This window comes from Falco peregrinus, chromosome 12 (assembly GCF_023634155.1).
Source record: "Falco peregrinus isolate bFalPer1 chromosome 12, bFalPer1.pri, whole genome shotgun sequence".
Lineage (NCBI taxonomy): Eukaryota > Metazoa > Chordata > Aves > Falconiformes > Falconidae > Falco > Falco peregrinus.
The window spans coordinates 28,082,223-28,101,861 of record NC_073732.1 but is presented as its reverse complement, the minus strand read 5'-3'; the positions used below and the strand labels follow the sequence as shown (position 1 = coordinate 28,101,861).

The window sequence follows — 19,639 nt, the reverse complement described above, 5'->3', positions numbered from 1 at the left end:
TGACTGCTATGTCACACTTCAATCCCACGTGTTCGAGTGCTCATTTTCCTGTTGCCTCCATTAATCACAATCCAGCCTTTCAGAGGGGAAAGAACAGAGATGAACTTTTCCAAAGAAAAATGAAAAGAGGGTTGGACTAGAGAAAGTAACTGATATAGAGGCAGAAGTTGAAAGAAAGGTCTTGCTATACCGTTATTAGAATCACAGATTTAAAGAAAGGAAGATTGAAAGGAAGAGGCAAAACATAGTGTACATGAAGCCGTCAAGTGCCGCTCACAGCCGTTCACCTGGTTGAGGCTCTTTGGGCAAGGCCAGGTTTACCGGACTGGCAGCTGGCAACTGAGTTGGATGTACATGGGGAATTCTTCAGGAGCTGTGAAAGTTTAGAAGGCCCATTAGCTGCTCTTTGGGGAAAAAGACCTATTTTGCTCATATTTCAATGGACTTGTGGTCTAGTTTGCCGTTACACTAGATGGTGTGAGACTCTGCTGCTCCTTGTGACAGAACGGGCCAGAAGAAATAAACAATAGAAAAGTCCTGAAGATCCTGTTGCATTTAAGTGTTCAGATGCAACTTCAGATTTCAGATAAGCCTCATGATCTCGAGTCATCTTCCCTTTCACTCTTCTGCTGTGAGTCAAGGAGCTCACATACCAGCTCCCATTGCCCTGCCGCACTTGCTGTGAATGCCCCAAAAAGCTTCCACAGTGTCTGCTGTGCTCATGTGGAAGGAAAAGGAGGCTGGAGCCCTCAGTGCTGGGCGACTGAATTACTTAGGTGTTTTCCAGTGCCTTCGTGCTGCTATTAGATTTGCAGATGAGGACATTGAAACGATCAAACAACACATAATTAAACAGTGGAACTCATAGCCACAGGATGTTGTGGAGGCCAAGAGTACAGATGACTTTAAAAAGGATTGGGTAAAATCTCGTTATTAAATGTAGTGTTCAGGAAGAAGCATCTGGTGTTAGGAGTTCCCTGAAGCGTCTACTGGTGATAGCAAAGAGGATGGTGCAGAGAGGGGGTCACTTGATACTTGTCTTCTCCTACATTCTTCTTAAGCATCCGCTACTGGCTGCTGTCAGAGGCAAGATACTGGGCAGCTGGCTTTCGTCTGAGACCATTGATCCACCCCGTCACAGCCTTCCCTACAGTTAACAGCCTTATGAGCTTTATAGTTTAGTACCAATACTGATATTTTACACATGGGTTTTATTTCTCATTTCATAATAGTATGTACAACAGGCTGCTGATAAATCATAATGTTTTCCATCATCCTTCCCCATCCCCATTGCATTGCCCTTGTCAAAGACAATCAGAGCAACAGGAGGCTGCGAGTGAGAAAGTGAGCTGCTGTGAGTATGGAGAGTTAATAGATAGCAGAAAGGGAAGCCCAAAAGCAGAAATAAGCTTTTTGAAGAGGGCAACTGCTTTTCACATGCACCCTCTTTAGTGATTAAGTGGACCAGTATACAACCAGATGTGAAGCACTCAACAGAACTGGAACAGTTGAATATGCAGCTTCTATTCTATTTGCTGCTTTTTGATTATTCACAAACATATCACAAAAACACTGCAAGGTGTTTATCAAGCTGTTGATAAATTCTGGCTGAATAACATTGCCCAGGACAAATTTTTCTCCCTGCCCAACATTTACTATCTTTTTCTTTTCCCCCTGTCCGTCACCATCAGCCATCCTGTCAGGAAGCAGAAGCAACCACCAGTGGCCAGTAGTATGTTTGACAGAGTGAAGAGTGTCAAGTAATTTGTCCCCTAAAATGATCGGACATGCTCAGGGTAGTCGCAGGTACCCTGCACTGGGCTCTGAGCAGTTCTGCCAGCCGCCTATGCTCGTAGCACCTGAATGCCTTGTGCTGACGCAGAGAGATGCAGATAGCTCCTGTGGCCCCTTCTTGCTGCTCCCACGTAGCAGGAAGCAAGGTGCTCCCTAACCTTCTGCCGCTGCCCTGTGAAGCACGGCAAGGTTCAGACGGCTCTCACCTTGGTGTAAACCCCGCGGGACACCTCAGCGATGTGTCAGTGAGCTCTGCCAGGGGCTCAGGACTCAGCCCTGTTTTGAGGGAGTATTCTCGGTGGTGTGGAAGACAGGACAGTCAGAGGTTTGCAGCTAAACCAGGGCTTGGATTATAGACATGTATCATTCGGAGTCCCCAAGGGCCTTGGGGGTAGAACTGAGGTTTGTCAGGGGTCTTGTGGTATTTTAGACAAATAATTGACCTCTTCTATTCATGTAAGGCATCTTCCTGGTGCAGTGCCACCAGGACTAGTCTCTGGACTCCCAGCCATGGAGTGGGAGAACTGTGGAGCTCCTCTGAAGGTCTGTTTGTCCTACTGATGGACATGTCAAACTTGCTGGGCCCAGTTCTCAGAGAGACATATCGTGCTGGATCCAGATCTGCAAGCCACATGGTGAAAACACAGTGAGCCCAATACTGTACAACCTCCGGCAGAGAGCCAACGGAGCAGTCACAGTCCCGTACACACATGGGGTGTGTTTAGAAAGCGCCTTTGATTCTTTGCAGTGTGGGTTTTAGATGATTTTTAAAGACACACCTTGTAGGTGTTAGTGGAAAATGTGCTTCCACTGTTTCTTTGATGCTGATGTTGGTCCTGATCACTTGCTCGTTGGTCAGTGGGATGCAAAGGGACTTCATTGAACGAGTGACCAGAGCAGGTTAAATAAAGCATGGCCAAAATGAAAGGGACGCTGTTTTTTTTTGTTTCCCTCTGAATTCCTGATCTATTTTAGAATTAGTTCTTTCCTTCAGAAGAGAAGAGCGGCCTTCCCGGGCTGCTGAGGGGCAGCACAAGAGCGGGGCACTGGCACAGCCTGCCGTCCCCGCTGTGTAACTGAACAAGGGTAGCACCGACACTCAGAGCACTGCGTGTCTTAATGAAACTTAATGAGTCGAGGAAAATAAAACAAGTGGATTCCTACACATTAAACCCAACACAGAACTGTGGATGTTTCAGCAGCAGGAACAAGACATCAGTAAGGTCTAACAAGGAGAGCGGGGTTGAGACCATGTAGAGGGGAAAACATGCATGATCCACCAAATGGGAAAGTGGAGCCTGGCAGGCTGTGCGAGAGCGTGGCTGGGATTCAGCAATGCCCTTGGCATGGTACTGGGCCAGCTGAGACCCAGCGGTGGCTTCTCTGTGTCAGAACAGACCCAGTCATGGACAGCTGGAAAAACAGTCTGCTGTTGCCTAAACACCACCTGCATTGAAGCAAAGGATCTTCACACTTGTGTTCTTCAAAGGAAAAACAACGCTACTTGCCATGAATGTTTTCCCTTGGGCTGGAAGCCCCAAACCACAACCAGGCAGAGACCTTTGGTTGCAGAACTGTTTTGCACCTTGTGACACATGGCCTTCTACTGTTGTTTACTCTTAAATAAAGATTCATTCCACAGAATACAGGTTTGTAGCTGTTGACAAGAGCGTTATGTGGTAAGGCAAAGTTATCTTTTACAAAAAGTATGTAAAAACAAAGGACCCTCTTACAGGCACACATATTTTCCATGAATATCAACTGCCAGTAACTAGAAAACAGGGTTTTTTGCTCCTAACCTGGGAGCGTTGCCGTCCTTTCTGTGATCACGTTCTTTTAATGATCTTTAACCATGCACTGCACAGTGAAATCAGGGAAGAAGCAGCCGCTCAGCACCAGCTGGGGGGTGACCGGGGGCTGCAATGCCACCGACCTCAATAAGCAATCTTCTCTGAGGCTTTCTGCCAGCCAGAGCATTGCCTGGTTTGTGAGGCCCTCCTCAGATTCCAGTTTCCCCATGCTTTACCTGCAAGGCAGACAGAAATCGCATGTCCAGGTTGATTTCCCTGTTGAGGAAGAAGTGAAGGGCAGGGGTGGAGGGCAGAGATCAGCAGGCAAAACTTGGCTCTTAAACAATACTTATTACTTAAACATATTGGTACGTCTGTCCTAAAAAAGCCAAGGGATTTCAGTGTGTACTAAAAGTTGCAGTTAATTAAATGCCAGGATTACCTGTTGAATGCTTTATGTCCACAGAAGATGGACGGACATTTATATTACAGTATCCACATTTACAGAAGCAAATAAATATAAATCTTTCAATATCCTGAGGCTGCGTGAAACCTGCCAGGGCTCCCTGGGGCCAGGGGGGATCCCCTGGTGGGGCTGGGACCGGCTCCTGCAGCATCGCTGGGGCAGGACGGAGGCCCTGGGCTGGGATCCTGGGGTGGGGCAGGGTGGGGGTCCCAGGGGGGGCTGGCCAGGGAGATTCAGGTCCTGACACAACCATCCCAAACACAAACAATTTAGAAAGCTCCAGGTCATTTCAGTGAAGCAGTCAGATGAATCAAGTCTGATTTTCCTTCACCTAATTAGACAACAGGGAGATTTATGGTATAACTGAGCCAACTCAATGTTGCTGTAATTTGACATCTAATTGATCAATGTCCTGTTCCTTCACAGGTGCAATATAAATACTTCCTAATTGGTGCAGGCCTGTTTCTATGAAAAAAACAAAGAAACAAAACCCATAAAATTGTTTATTTCCTGCTTCCTCCTACCATTTCACCATGAAAAGCCAGCTGGAGTACCATCACTGCCCCAAAGCAGGAGAAGCAACGTTGCAGGGTGGCCGCATCTCACAGGTCCCATGAAGCAGCTGCCATGAGAGGAAGCCCCAGTGTGTGTTGCTGGAGGCACAGGTGATGCTCAATGCTGGTAGAAGTGAGAGAAACAGCTTTTCTTGCTGAAATACTCCTTACTACAAACCTGGTGTCTGAGGTTTGTCGCTGGGGAGGGAAGGGCTCATGTTTCTGCAGCTGGACAAGTCCAGTGATCGTAGGAAGCGGTAAGGGTACCACTACAACAGGCAGAGAGCGGAGTAAAACTCTGGCCCTATTAGAGTTAATAGTAGTTTTGCATTTGACCTCAGTGAGGCCAAGGATTTTACCCGAGGACTATTAGTCATCAGTATCAAGATGAATTAGATGACTTGTCAACAAGCAGGCAAGGTTATTCCCATGGGTTGCTGAGCTCAGAATCAGCAAAGCTGGACAAATAATGTTCAGCTTATTCCATTTATACCCACATGCAATGCCTGTATGCAATACCTAAGCATTTATCGCCTGTTTTATTCTGTTTCTGTCAAACACACTGGGGGAATGCTTTGTTTGGGGAGGTGGGAGGGAACTGTAGGGTAACATTTCCTTGGCAAACTTCCCAGAACTGGGCTCAGCTCTCATAAACAAGCCCTGGGAAGGCAGTTTCAGTGTACAACCTATATTTGTATTTCTAGGAAATACTGTCAAGCGGAGCTACTAATAGCCCCATGGAAGCGGCCACAGTTTGGAGAGCTTACAGCCTGGCCAGCCCTGCCGGCACGCTCCTGCAGTCCTCCCTTGGATTGTTGTTTGGTTGGGTTTGAGAATATGATCCGCTTGAGACTTAGTAAACACAGCAAAAATGTCCAAAATTTTAAGTTGAATTTTCAAGAGCAGGCAGTTTAGCACTGGGGAAGAAACAACAACGTAATAAGGGGGTTTGTGGGAGACCGCTGGTGTTTGTCATCTGACTCCAGAAGGTACGGTCCTGCCATCTGGGCACAGAAATACCGTTTGGGCAGTAAAACTGACCAGCACAGTGTACGTGTCAAGTGATCAGAAACAGCCGTTTGCAAAAACTTCACAGGAAGGAATACAAGAATTTTTCAGGGAATAATAGAAAAAATGTACTTGAAACAAAGAACATTTTGCTTGTGAGCAACAGAAAAATAGATCAAGTAGTTAAATCTGTTAAAGATATGATTACTTATAATTTGCCTGGCTAAGTATAATTTTCATATTTATCTTACAAAGCTTTTACCATTAAACTACCTCATTCTTTGTGTTCCCCTGAGCTGTTAAAAGTGGTGGTGTTACTCATGGTGGAGCTCAGCCCAGGCGGCAGCTGTAAGTGCCAGTGTAAGCTCCTCGTGTTGTACCCACTGTGCCACCTGCTCTCCCTGACCACGGCTGGATGCAGCAGAGGTGGGTCAGGAGAGACAGTCCTCGCTGCTCCCCTTCCTGCAGCCATGGGCAGTCAAACCACGTGAGGCGTGAGTGGGAAATTGGAGGGTAAGAAGTCTGTAATACCTGTGTTCTGGAGATCAGAGGAGAAGAGGAGGAAGGGAGCCAGCAGCAGAAGGGGACCCACACTTTGCACATCTCAGGTTGCCCCAAGCACTGCATGGCTGGCAAACGGGCGCTTGCAGGGCCCCTGCTCCGACTCAGGCATGGCACGAGTCAATCCCCGTGATCAGGTGGATGGCTCAATGATGGGAGTCCCCGCATGGGTCCACACGGGAGAAACTCATCTGGGGCTTACAGAGATGCAAACAGCTGTAACCAAAACAAGCACAGGAAGAAAGATGGTTATGACAGCAGAGTTTTGAAGGAAGGAGGGGAAAGAGATTTTCCATGTGAGAAAGTTTTGCACAGCAGCTCATCGTTAGCTACATTGCTTACAGAGAAGTCTAGGCTTTGTCTGCTCTTCTCTTAGCAGGCATCACAAGAGGAAAAATGCACGCAGCTGCACCCGTACGGCATAGCAAGGCGCCAGGGGCTGTGCAGTGCCGCAGCAGTGCTTTGCAGTTTGTTTTAGAAGACGTGATGGTAGCTGCTGATACATTTTTGGCAATCCTCTTGCACTGCTATAGATCACAGAAAAATTTATGCTGGAAGAGGCCTCAGGAGGTCGTCCAGTCCAACTCCCATTCACAGCAGGGCTTTGGTCCACTAGAACCCCTGTGGATTGCACTAATCCAGTGCTTTAAGCAACTGCAGACCATTGCCACCGCACACAGCTGGGAGCCAGCTCATCCCGCTGCTGGCTCCCTGCTCTTCTCCAACTTCGCCAGCCCCCACCCCACCAATGGGAGGGCTGGTCCCAGCGTCGTGTGAGCCCGCGGACAGGACCCACGCTCCTGTCCTCACTGCAGAAGTGCTACATGATGAGGCTGGTCCATAGCCCCAGAGGTGTGAGCCAGCTCTTTGGTGCCAAAACCATTGGATTGTTCCCCTTTGTGGTATCGTCAGAACGGTGAAGAAGTGATGCTGAAGTACCAGTTGTTCTTGAGTGTAATGTGAGGCCACACACTCACCCAGACTTGGATTCCTGAAAGATACATGTGGTGTGGCACAGAAATCATGGTGGACATCAAGTTTTCCAGAAAAAAAGTGGTTTATTGTCCATACATAAAAATGTTCATGTAAGCTGGAGCCAATGCTTTGAAGAAGTGTATTTCCTAGAGAAGTTATGCTGATCTGTAAAACTCATGTTAGGTTTGGAACTTGCTCGCACTTGGGAGTCTTCAGGTCCGTATTTTGGTCTGGCTTTCTAGCTGTGGGCTCGGGTTTAGATGCTAAAGCTCGCTGTGTGCCCCCAGTATGCAGAGAGGGCTGGAGGGTGCTGGTTTGGGCTGGGAGCTCTCCCTGCTGGCAGCCTGGGCTCTGGGCCACCTTGTGCCACAGCTCCGGCAGGCGACACCTCACTGCACTGCAGGGACCGGCTGGCTGAGCCCCAGCGTTGCTGCCAGGACCCCTGCGATGCTTGCCTGCTTTCATGGACCCCAGGAAATGGCACTACTGCTGCCCATGGGGGGCAGGGGGAGCATGGTACCTGATACACTGTGTGGGTTTAGCATCCCACACGGCCAGGGTTGGGACTTGGCCCTCTCGCCGTAGGACTGAGGCTCCTCTCCTCCACCAAACACTGACCAAATAACAAGATTCTTTAGCAAAGGTGAACTTACCCCCACAGAGACAATGGCATGTTTTGTACCGAAAGTTGTGCAAGAGAGAAGGCAGCTGGTCTCCTGGCAGGAGTGGACGCTCAGCAGAGTCCTGGCACTGCAGCCAGGGAGGGCGTTTGCATCCCTTTTTCCAAGCACGCTGCCACACACCCTGTGCCCAGGGACCCTCTGCCGAGCTCGCAGTGTCTTCGTGGAGGGCTGGGGTGGTTCCTGCCAGAGACAAGCAAACAAACCAAGAAAATGCAGCACAACAGGAACTACCAACGTGTTCCCTGTTCAGAGGGAAGCAGCTATTTAAATCTAGAGCGTTTCAATACATGTTGTTTTAAAAAGAACCAATAAAAACTATTTATATATTTGCTCGAGAAGAAAAATTTGCAACAGTGGGATTTTTTTTAATTTTTTTTTAAATCTCCCTGCTCTCATCATAACTAGATTGATGATTTCTGCATTTCTCCTTTTAGGAAGATGACTAGAATAAGTTGCCAGCTGAATTTCTCTTTTGTTTTATTCCAAGTTTTAATTCAAGACAGGAGAAGTGTGGCTAAGCTTCTTACTTTATGCAATTATTTTTTGGCACAGAACCCAAAGCCTCTCTAACTACATAGCTATGCATTCCATATTGTTTCAATCACGTTGAGATTGAAAGGGAGGATGTAAGCGACTGATGACAAACCTTGAGACAGCAGGTGAAGCAGAGCTGCGTTTTTGCCCTACGCGAGTTTCTCACTCAGACCTGGAAATCACTCAGTGGTGAAGTTTTTTTTTTTGCACATCCCCATACTCTGTCAGGTAGATGACAACATGCGTTTGTACGCACATATATGCACGCGGATAAGTGTGTGCATTAAACTGATGATGTAATGCATAAGTGGCAGACTGAAACTTGGCATCAAGATTAAGAAATACAGACTGTTTTGTCTGTAAAAAATGTTTTAATGGCCCACTTACTGTACCATTGAACTCCAGTGACATGTCTTGGTGGCTGAATCCAGTGTTTAGTGTAGGATGTAGTTCTGGAACTTAAGACCTTAAATCCACGAGTTCACACCTGTGAATTAACTTCATTCCTGTTAGGCTCAATGGTGAGTCCTGTGGGTAAAGTAAGGATTTACTGGTCCAGGTATTGAAAATTAAATGACTGGAATCTCCTTGTCTGCCAGAGAGGCCACGGAAATTTCCCATCGTATCTCTTCTGTTACCCTTTCTCTTCTGCCTTTAAATCGAGGTTTGGCTCCATAGCTTCATTTACATCCAGAGGCAGCGGAGGTGGCAGCAGTCCGGTCTGCAGACCTGCATTATTTGTACAGACATAATTCACAATTTACTGTAGATTTCCTCCCCACTCCTTACATGCTGTATGATGTCCTGGAGTGCAGGCTGTCTGCATCATCAACCCTGCTTCACCCTCTGTGCATGAGCAACCCTGAACAAACCATCCCATATCACTGAGATAACAGTAAAGAGTCGCAGATGAAAAAGGCACGTCTTCCTGGAAAAAAACACCCACTTTTGGTTTTCAGCATCAGGTTTGGATTTGACTTCATGTGTTTTAGAGGCTTGAAGCATAATACAAGTTGTAAAGTCCCAATAATATTGTATTATTGGGATAAGGCACACATTAGCTGGTTCCATGTAAATGACAGGGAGAGGGACGGAGCTCTGTACCAGGGAGCCAGACTCTGCCCAGCCAGGTGACCTGCACAGGTGTCCAAGACTTGCTCGGATAGACTGGTCCCAGATGGGCTTTCAGTATTTTCTGTAACTAGATTTAGCTTTAACAAAGTCATTCTGATCACTTTGCTACATTCTATGATCTAACGCCTCGACATTTTAGGTGTTACAGGAATTTTCAGAAATTTGAACATTTCAGCATCTCTCCGGAATGCTGAGAGCATCGGGAAGTCTGGAGCTGGTTAAGGTATTGCATGGGCCATTGACAGAGGTCTTCTCTTTCCCAACTGACAACACTGGTGAAATGCAAATTTATCTTTTAGATCTATAAACCTATGGGCTGGTTTTACAGCCTTCCCTGATTTTCCATCATCCAGGAATGCTTCAGCAACCGCTTTGTTCTCAGCTGCCGGCTGCGTGGTCTGATCTATCGGCACTTCCTTCTCCTGTCAGCATGGGAATGTTGGAAATAAAATATTGTCTTTTCAGGCCAGGGCTTGCTGACCTTCCAGGGCACGGGTGCCAGGTCAGTTGTTCGACATGTGTTAGGAGCCCCGGCGGGAGCGCTGGCCAAGACATGCTGCTGAGGTCCCTGGCGCAGGAGGAGGGCTCCAGCCTATCAGCATTGGGAGGAACAGGTCTCAGGAAATACTGAAGACCCTCAAGCAAAGCAAAACAAACATACGTGAACTCCTGCAGGAGTCGGGGAAGGAGCGCAAGAGCATAAGGAAGGAATTACTGGTTTTGTTTCACTCTCTCCAAGAGGAGTTGGGGAAAACGTGGAGAGTTGGAAAAAGAGGTGATTCAGGATTGGTCCAGGACAGCTGGGTGACACAGGCCAGGCGACAGGGACCTCTCTCTGGGCTGGAGGGGTGGTTTGGAAAGGTGGTACCAGGACTACACGTGGGTAGCATGGTGGCACCAGGCAGGCAGATCATCCCTGCCACCAGAAGGTCACCATCGGAGCCTGGTCACCTCGGATTAATCCTGACCCAAAGCAATATTGAGCTTGTTTGGTCTTATTTCCCAGCCTGCAATCCCTGCACCCTGCCCATGCCTGGCTGCAGCAGAGCCGCACAAGGTCTCGGCGTCTTTCTTCCATTCCCTGGCGCTCTGCTGTCCCTCAGGGCCTCCACAAACATCATTGTCGGGTCTGGGAAATGAGTGAAAATAATGGGAAAAAAACCAAGCAAAGAAACAGAGACATCCCCACATGTGCAGGCAACTAAAAAGGGGCACACAGAAATAGCACACAGCCTCTCAATAGCCTAATTTTCATTTCACTGTAAATGGAAAGTCATTGTGCTGGTAGTGCCCCAAGGTCCAGGGACTTTCTCCCCAAAAGGTTTGATGGTGCTTTGATGGATCAGGTTGATAAATACCCCTCTGGAACTGCCAGCTCTGGCTGCTGTGAGGGACCAGGCAGCCCTCAGCTCTGACCTGGCAGCAGAACTCAGGCACTCCTATGGTACCATATACGGGTTTTTTCCTCATTCTAATTCAAGTAAATGCTTATTACCAAACGTTAGCATCTTACCTGTCAATATAACAAATTACAGAGTTCTGGCAGCCAGAGAGATAAACACCAGCAACACTCAGTGCTTCAAGTTATCAAACTCCAAAGATAAATATTTATATGGCATCTGACAAGACTCCAAGCTTCGGGCCAGAAACCCCACTGAACAACTGCAACATGGAAGGAGGCACCAAACTATCAAGTTAAATCGCTCAGCTCCCAGACCCTCCACTCTTCTTCCAGCCCTTGCTCAGCTTCGTGCCCACCTTCTTGCCCACCGCAGCACGGACAGGGTAAGGGAGATGGCCTGCCCGTGCCTGGGCTTCCCGGAGGAGCCCAGCATCCCCCCCCCAGCCTGCTGCCAGCCCTGCCCCAGCCGCTGGCGTGGCCCCCTTTTCCCAAAGCGAGAGAAGTTCAACACAGGTGGAATAACATTTCTGAGCTGTCCTGGACCCCGTTTTCTGAGCCACTGACCAGCAGCAGCCCCAGTGAAATCGAGATTGTCGGGAATGTTTCAGATGGTGGCTGCAAACCGAGAGGCGTGCTGTCATCCGACCTGCACAGACAACTGCGATATGAGACACAAACCTTGTGGTGACCGCTGAGAACCGGCTTCACTCAGCAGCCCCAGCACTAGCTTTACTCTGAATTTATGTCCCAGGTCATTCCCCTCGCTACCCTTCCCCCCGCCCCCCCCTGCTCTCCAGGTCCCCGCCGTCACAGCCACCCGAGCATTGCTGCCACCCTCACCAGCCCCTGCTGCCCTCCTGTCTGCAAAACCAAAGCCAAAACGCACCCAGCAAACACTACGGAGGGTCGACAAGAGAATACTTCAGAAAGCAGATTATATTGCCATACTCTGCAAGGAACTTTCAAACAAGCTGCGGGCTCCCTCTGCCACTGAGTGGAAGATACATGGTACAGTAAAAAGCATTACAGTTAGTTCTTTCACGCCCACCCCCCCCCCCAACTCCCCCTTTTTGGCAACAACTTTTTGCAAAAGATGTTTTTCTAGGTTGGAAAATTTCAAATTTTATTTCTACTTAGCCTTGAATGATCTCTGAGTTAATTTCTTCACTTGCGGACATTCATTTCCCGCCCCCCCCCTCCCCCTTTTCCTTTTTTGCTTTCAGTCTTTTCTGTGCTTCCTCCACTTTGGAATCATTCGAGTGTGACAAAGGAAATCAAACAAACTGGGAATTTTCCAGTTTTGGAGGAATGTTGAAAAGTACAGAACAGTTAAAAAAAGAAAAGAAAATCATTTTTTTAAATTACATTCAGTTTCAAAATGGAGAAAAAGCAGGGGGGGAAGGGGAAAATCAGAACAGTGAAATATTTTATTTTTCAGCAGTATTAAATCTTTAAAACTGCACAATTTCAAACCTGAAAAAAGCAGCACAGACACATATAAACAGTAAAAAAGGATAAAGCACACCAAGATTAAATAAAAAGGGAAGTGATCCTTTTACAGACAGAAAGTGATTGAGAAAAGCAGAAAGTGATTGAGAAGAGCAGAAAGTCCTTACGCGCTTGAACACTCCACCCAAACTTTGTGCATCTCAGAAGTAACAGCTGGGGGCCTGGGGTCCAGGTTTGTCTCTAGCTATGTCTCCTGGCTTGCAGGCCTTTGGGCTGAAGAAAAACCCTGCATTTCACATGTGGCCATGGAAGCTGCTTCTACACCAGCAAATGTCCCAGTGCCAGGGAGCGCTCCCGCACGGTGGCACTCCTCACCTCGTGCCATTACTGATGCCTTAGACTCTTGCACTGCACACAGCTCTCCCTGGCCCACGCCAACACACCATCTCCCCCACAGTTTTCCAGGAGCCAGCGGGCCTTTTGGAGGTGAAAGAGGTCCACGGTACGGCAGTGGGGTGCTCTGTGCTGGAGAGGTACCAGACACGTTTGGTTTGCTGGTACAGCCACCGAGGTGACAGCAGCTCTACAAGTAGGTGGTGGCCTCTTGGTTCTCCCGCTCTCTAGCCTGTGCAACAGCAACGTTGATGCACTGAAGCCACTCCTCAGCATTCTTCTTGTCTTTGGCCTTGAAAACATAGGTTTTGCTGTCGGTGAAGATCTCAAAGGCCCGGGGCAGGCTGCGGTCCCTGCGCTTCTTTGCCACCACTTTAACACTCTGCACCTTGCTGAGCTCAATCGGGCAGTCATCGGGGTCGTCTTTCTGAAACACAGGGAAGACAGAACCAAGTTCATCTGGTAGAGCTTCCACCATCTTAATAAACAGTGGATGTCTCTAGAGCTGGGCTTGCTAAACATGGCTCGTGTGGGCAAACGCACTGATGGGCACTTCCCAGAAGAGCCTCCGGGGAGTCAGAGCCCCCCTCCCATGCAGTGCTGTGCTCCCCTGCTGGGCACCATTGGGGTTCATGAGCTGTCACCGTGTGCTGCACCCAGCACCAAGGGTCCGCATCAATGAGCTCTTCCCCCTCAGCATCTGCACTTCTTAGTTCCAGCCTCAGCTGTTAGCACAGGTTTGGACTGCCCTTTGCCTGGCTTTTTGTAACGGTGACCCCTGTTAATGGTGGCGGGCACAACTGGTGCCACCAGCAAATGGTGGGTACAAAGGTCAGCCCGCCCTCGGGACTGAGCAAAGCTCTCTTCTCCTAAGCGGTGAAGTTGTTCCCCTAAGAGTCTCCACCCAAAACCAGAAGCAGCATCTCCTTTTGTTGGTTTTGAAAACAGAACAGACACCTGGAGTCTGGCCCAGGAGCACGAGGGGAATGGTGGCGTTTCACAGCAGGGAATGGAGAACACGGGCAGTTTAGCTGCAATTTTGTTTGAAAACATATAAAGTAGGTACATCTAGAAAATCTTAGTGTCATTGTAAGCAATGTGATGCAGGGAGCATAAGAGATAGTTGTACAAAATCAGGGAAGTTTCCTGCGGAAGAAGAGATTCATGAGCTCATAAAAAATATATGAGTTGGGTCTCCTGGTGAGGAATTTAAGCCCAAGGCCCTGATTCCCCAAGGATATTTATGTTCCTCCTGTTGAGCTTATGCTTTTTACCAAGAGGAGTAAGGCAGATTTTCCAAAAGCTTTCTGCTGCTATCACACAGGAAAGGTCTGGACTGCTCTGCACCAGAACCGGTGGTTAAGGATCTTGCAGGAGCGAGCAGGATGCGGGAGAGGCGGCGCTGCGGGAGCTGCTGTCTCCAGAGCCGCTCTGCCGGCCCCAGTCCCACCTGCTCTCCTGGCCGGCCACGTCTGAAACTGCAGGACCACAGCTGGGCAGGGAGACTTCGAATCACAGAATCATTTAGGCTGGAGGAGATCTTGAAGATCATTGAGTCCAACCGTTAACCCAGCACTGCCAAGTCTCCTGCGGTAACGTCTCAGTCCTTCTGGGAAAGAACCTGGAACATTTTACTATTCTAAGGAAAAGCTCTTCTGAAAAGACCATCCAAAAGAAGGCCCAAGCCCAATGGCTGTGATTCTTCTCAGAGATTTGATAGTCCCCTGCCGTTATCATTGATCTGCCATTTTCCACATCCACAGTGAATGCCCAGGATGCGTTCCCCAGCTTTTGGAGTTCTTCTTTGTTGCACACATAGATATTATTTGCAGTCATGGTCTCCTCCACCCCTAAGTACCATAATCCCTGGGCATTCCCCTCCTTTCTGACTCAAAGCAACATTTAAGGCCACCCCTTGCCCGGAGCAGCTCCCCAGAAGGAGAGGCTGGCACGGACCCCTCGCCAGGACAGGCAGCCAGACCCCTCTGGGACACAGGAGGTCCCTGGGCCGGGAATGGCAGCACCAGCACAGAGCCATCACCTTCCCGGCACACCTCTACCCCCTGCACTGCTGCTGCATGTTCCGGCACGGGGCAGTTGCTTGTCTGTCTCGTTCATTTTTTTAGATCAGTGACGTTATTCCAGACCTGAGGGTTTTCTTTAAACAGGTAGTTGCCCCGCTAAATGTTCAGTTCTGATCAAATGACTTTTCATAAACAATGAAGTTCACCTCCAGCTCCACAGGGGAACACATGTTTCCAGAGCTGTCATTGATGTCCCGGCGTGACTGCAGGACGCAGCGTGGCCCACCCTCCCCTGCCTCCCCAGCCGCCAGCTAAGGCTGTATCGGCAGTACTGGGCTGGCTCCGCACTGAAATCTGACCCGGGATAAACGTGAACAGTTTATCACAGCAAATGCGAAGCAACGATAGCCTTGAGAACTTTGCACCCCATGAGCCAGACCCTTACACTTAGAAGCCTAACTAGCAAAAATGATGTACTCCCTCCGTTACGACACAGCATTTGACCTCCAGCTGCTAAAGAAAGCTGATTGTACCCTAGGCGCATTTCTGTGGAAGGAATTTACCGCAATTTTCCAGGAGTTTAGGATGTGGCTTCTTTTTTCAGACCTCTTAGATTTTGGTTTTCTCCTGCCTCCCCTTTACCCACTGGCCATACGGTTGCTTACACAGAGCGAACATTGTCCACATGGTTACTCTGATGAAAGGAAGGTTCATGGTGGGGCTCCAGGAATAAGCAGGCACAGCCAGCTGGCCCCCTCACAATACCTCCTCTGTGTTAGGTTTGTATTTTTAAGTGGAGCAGTGTGTAAAGTCCAAACACCCACACAGCACCCAGCCCTGCTCCGCGACGCCAGAGCTGACGGGGCAGAGCTGTCGTGCTCAGCCAGGCAAGGACCATCCGGCTTCAAAGGCTGGAACAAGCAGCAGAAGCAGCTGGGCAGGAGCCTCCAGCACCGCTTTAGCCAGCCAGGCTGCAGCCCTGCATCTCGCAATGCTTTTGGCACTGGTGCCCGGCCAGCAAGGCATGGGGCTGCTGCTCCTGCTGGCTGCCAGAGGTGCGCAGCAGTGGACCTCCGGTGGAATCTAAAAATCACACTTTTATTGTCCAAACCACTTCTGTGATGCTTCATACCTCCAGCCCCGCTTAAAGGACTCAAAATTTTGTCTTTGGTGCCTGCCATAGTCAGCCCCAGGCACATGTACAACCTCAACTGGTGGGCTCAGGGTTGCTCCAAGCTGCAGTCCAAGCCATGGTTAATGGCAGGACTTGACTCTCGAATTTAGGCCAAAAACGTAGAAGTAACAGGATGTAACGCACCAGCTTGAAAGACTGATTACCCAGGCGCAATAACCCTGCTGCTGTCCCCGGGGGGCTGGGCGCCAGCCTGCTCCGCTGACGAACCAACTCGGGTATTTCTGTTCAACTTTAAAAAAAGCAAAGCAGACTTGAGTTTGCCAGTTAAAAAGGGGAAGTTAATCTATAAGAATTAGGCTGTTGAGCAAAATCGGCTATTCAACAATCTCATCTGCCAGCTTCACCCGCCTGCGAAGCATTCTACGTTCCCCCGGGGGAACAAGGGGAGCACTGAGAATGCAAATCTAAGGAGGCGATTGCAGCCCAGGAGTAATCAAGGTATCTGATGTGCCTTACGCCTGGCTTGTTTGGAGAGCTAATTAGAGCCATTCCATTAAATATATTTCTATAAGCCAATCAACTTGCTAAAAAATGACAATTATTCTGAGACTCTTTGAAAAGTGAGCATCAGCCAGTACTGAGCTGTACGTGGTACATGTATGGATTAAACTGTCTTCAGAATCTCGGCCAGAACGTCAGAAATAATCACTAGGAAGCAAGGGAAAGGCTGTTTCTCGAACTACTGGCTTTCAGAAGGATTGTACTGTCCCACGAAGGCACATGTTCCCCTTAGGCAGGACACTCTCTTGTATTTCTTACAGGCAAGGGCTCAGGAAGCCATTTAAGAAGCTTAAAGAGCTTTACTAGGTTTCTGTAAAAATAAAGGTTATTTACCAGAGATATTAAGGTTTGTCTGTATTTGGCAGATGCTGCTATTTTTTTATTATCTAAAAGAGGGCTCTTGTAACAAAACCAGACTATTTTGCACAGTATTTGATAATTCTCATTGTGAAAAGCTGAAGAAAATTAGTTTCTAATAAATGAGAACAACTAATGAGGACTAGATTCAATTACCTGCTCTCCTGTACCCTGGGACACACATGTCTCTCAGTCCTACTAGTATAAATTTCAAACAATTTAATAGAAATTTCAGCAGAATTTCCCTGAATTTAGATGACGGTAGCAGTGAAGCAAAAAAAACCCAACAACTCCATTCCTTTGGGAGAAAAGCATTTTAGCACCACCTTGCTTTAAACATGTATTTCCTGCATAATAAACATGTATTTAAACTTGTATTTCCTGCACAAATAACACCAATTATAATGCTCTCATCTCAACAACGGTTATTAATGCACAAAAGCATGCTAGACTTTCAGAAAAGGTGAAGAGTGTCTTGATTTTGGAGACTGCCCTGAGGTGTTCAGAAGGGCCTGACATAACCATCCCCCCCTCCCCCGGACACCGCTAGTCCTGTGAAAACTGGGGACCCCGACATGCCAGCTCACTTGCAGCATGGTGGCTCGGCTGCTGCACGCCGTGCTGTCCCACGCCATGCGCTTTGCAAGTGGACAAAATATGTTCACCTGAGCAGAATTGACTGAATTTGTGTTTATCCAAGGAAATAGCAAGAATCACTGGGCACGCCTGGAAACTATTTCTTAACTTGTAATTCCTTCAGGAACAGGGTTTTTTGCAATATCCAAGGTGACCCTGGGATGCCTCGAGGCAGAGTGGATGATGGTCAGCCACAGCTCAGCAGCTAGCAGGGCGTAAATCACTGAGCGTGGTGCTGAGCCCTGGGTATTTGTCGGCTGAACAAGAGCAGCACCAGTCTGACACCGAGTACTCTCAAAAACCTGGTGCTCTTGACCCAGAGAGAAAAACATAACTATAGCCGGTGAGCAGCCCCTTGGCTGGTCAGCCATGCGGCATACAGCGACCACGAACAAAGCCGAGCGGTAAAAACCTCTGGGAAACAGTGTTGGGAAGGAGGGAAAGAGAGAAATCAAATTGAGGGTCTTCCGACTTACAGATTTTCCTTTCCGAAAAAGCAGCTGGTTGCCAGCCAGAGTGAAGTAGCGAGTTTTCCACCTTTTGATAAACTTCCACCGGACTTGCTTCTCTTTGAGCTTGCCTTCAATCAGAGGTTGGCCATCCTGATTTACAACTGGGGAGGTGAGCACACAACAAGGGGGTTATTTCTGTCCTCCCTCTGCACCAGCCGAAAGCCAGGCTTTTGCTGCGATGCAGAGAAGTTTTTCGCAGTTTAGCTCTATCAGCTCCAAGCTCACATTCCTCCCGACCACAAGCATCCAGCTGTCACTTCAGAGAGACGTTTCAGCCCTTGGCCGTGCTTTGCTGGGAGGCCCAGCAGCTGGAGCCGGACATCACCTCCTCTGGCCACCACGCCTCCTATTCCCTCAGCCCTCGCATCCTTACCCCCACCGTTACGCCTCCCTGTTGTTCCTCAGCCCTGCAATAATAATTTATAATTTCATAGAACTGAAAGTAGGCGTTTATGTTGTCTCCGAGGCTTTAGCCCACACTGCCGAGTTCAGTGCGGTTTATTCCTGCTGTGCAGTGCTTTGGACAGGAATATTTTGAGGATATTGCCCCCCATTAGCTGCAGCAGCTTGCCTCATTGCCGCAGCAGCCCCATGGAGAAGGAATTAAGAGCCAGCAGTGGGACGTCCATGTGGGGCTGAGTGACTGGGCACCATCCCGCTGGAACAACTGCCAACCTCTCGTAGGTAATTCCAGCCTAGAAATGTGACTTTTTGCTGAGAAGGGGGTCGGTGGGTCCAAGGGCTTTGTCCCAGACATGACTCTTCCCTTCCTCACCCTCCCAAGACACAACTCCTCCTTCCCTCGGGAAAGGGATGTGTTATCAGCCCTCCCTTATCCCCTGTTCGAGCAGAAACCTGGCACTGCATTTTGTAGAGGTCACTCCCTGTTACTTCCTCATTATCTTTTACAATTCTCTCTTTGGGGATATTTCAAAAGTCATTTAACGTTAGCAATCCACTTTGTAAAAAACAATCCTTACGGAAAACCCAGAGTTACTTGCATCCTGTAAATCTCAAAGCACTGACCAGTTGGGAACGTGATATTTTCCATCACTTTTGCATTTCTAAACCAACACAACTTATGCTGACAGCTGCGCTGCAAAGGCCAGAGCAACTTGGAGCGCAGCCCCCAGGGACCGCTGCCTGTCCTCCCTCGGAAACAGCCAGGGTCTTTGCATCACGTTACCCACCAAGGACATCTATGTTTTTATCATCTTGTGGCAAAATTTACTTACGAACTACTAGTGTGTCACTGGCCAATAACACTGCCTCGTCTGTACCTGGGAGCTACACCAGCATTCCTGCCACGCGTGTGCCGAACCGCTGACCACACAGAGCCTCTGTCTTCAAGTACAAGTTGGGTAACTCTGCCCAAGCCACGGGTGAGGAAGGAGGAGAGGGAGAGACACAAAAGCTTCTGTCCCCTCTGATGACCTGTGCTACAGTGTGTTGCCCAAGAATAATCTGGAGTGTAATTAAAAATACGTAGCATACAGTGCAGAGTTCAATAACCGTAACGACTAACCAGCACGGAAGCAGAAACAGGCACACTCACTGCCGTGCCTTCCGCTCAGCCGCTTCCCAGCCCCTTCACCTTCTCTAGCGGCCTGAGAAGTGGCTTCAGCTTGCCTTAGAAAAGTAACTTGTCTGTCACGATAGATGTTCCTTCCA

At 48.6% G+C, this 19,639-nt stretch overlaps 1 protein-coding gene across 3 annotated transcripts in view; it reads right to left on the bottom strand.

Moving 5' to 3' along the window:
- Nucleotides 1-765: 765 nt before the first annotated feature.
- The window catches only part of VEPH1 (ventricular zone expressed PH domain containing 1), a 101,987-nt gene continuing 83,113 nt past the window's right edge, over nt 766-19,639 (bottom strand). The window contains exons 14-17 of one of the 3 annotated variants that reach the window (XR_008749431.1): nt 17,933-18,069; nt 12,518-13,170; nt 4,575-9,094; nt 766-3,820 (exon numbers count right to left, since the gene is read on the bottom strand). Coding sequence is in view for 1 of the 3 variants with exons in the window: in XM_055817354.1 (XP_055673329.1) it covers nt 12,934-13,170; nt 17,933-18,069 (374 nt within the window). In the remaining 2 variants the exon portion in view is untranslated. Of the gene's footprint in view, nt 9,095-12,107; nt 13,171-17,932; nt 18,070-19,639 lie in introns of those variants that run through there. The other 2 variants (XR_008749432.1, XM_055817354.1) reach the window with 2 other exon arrangements.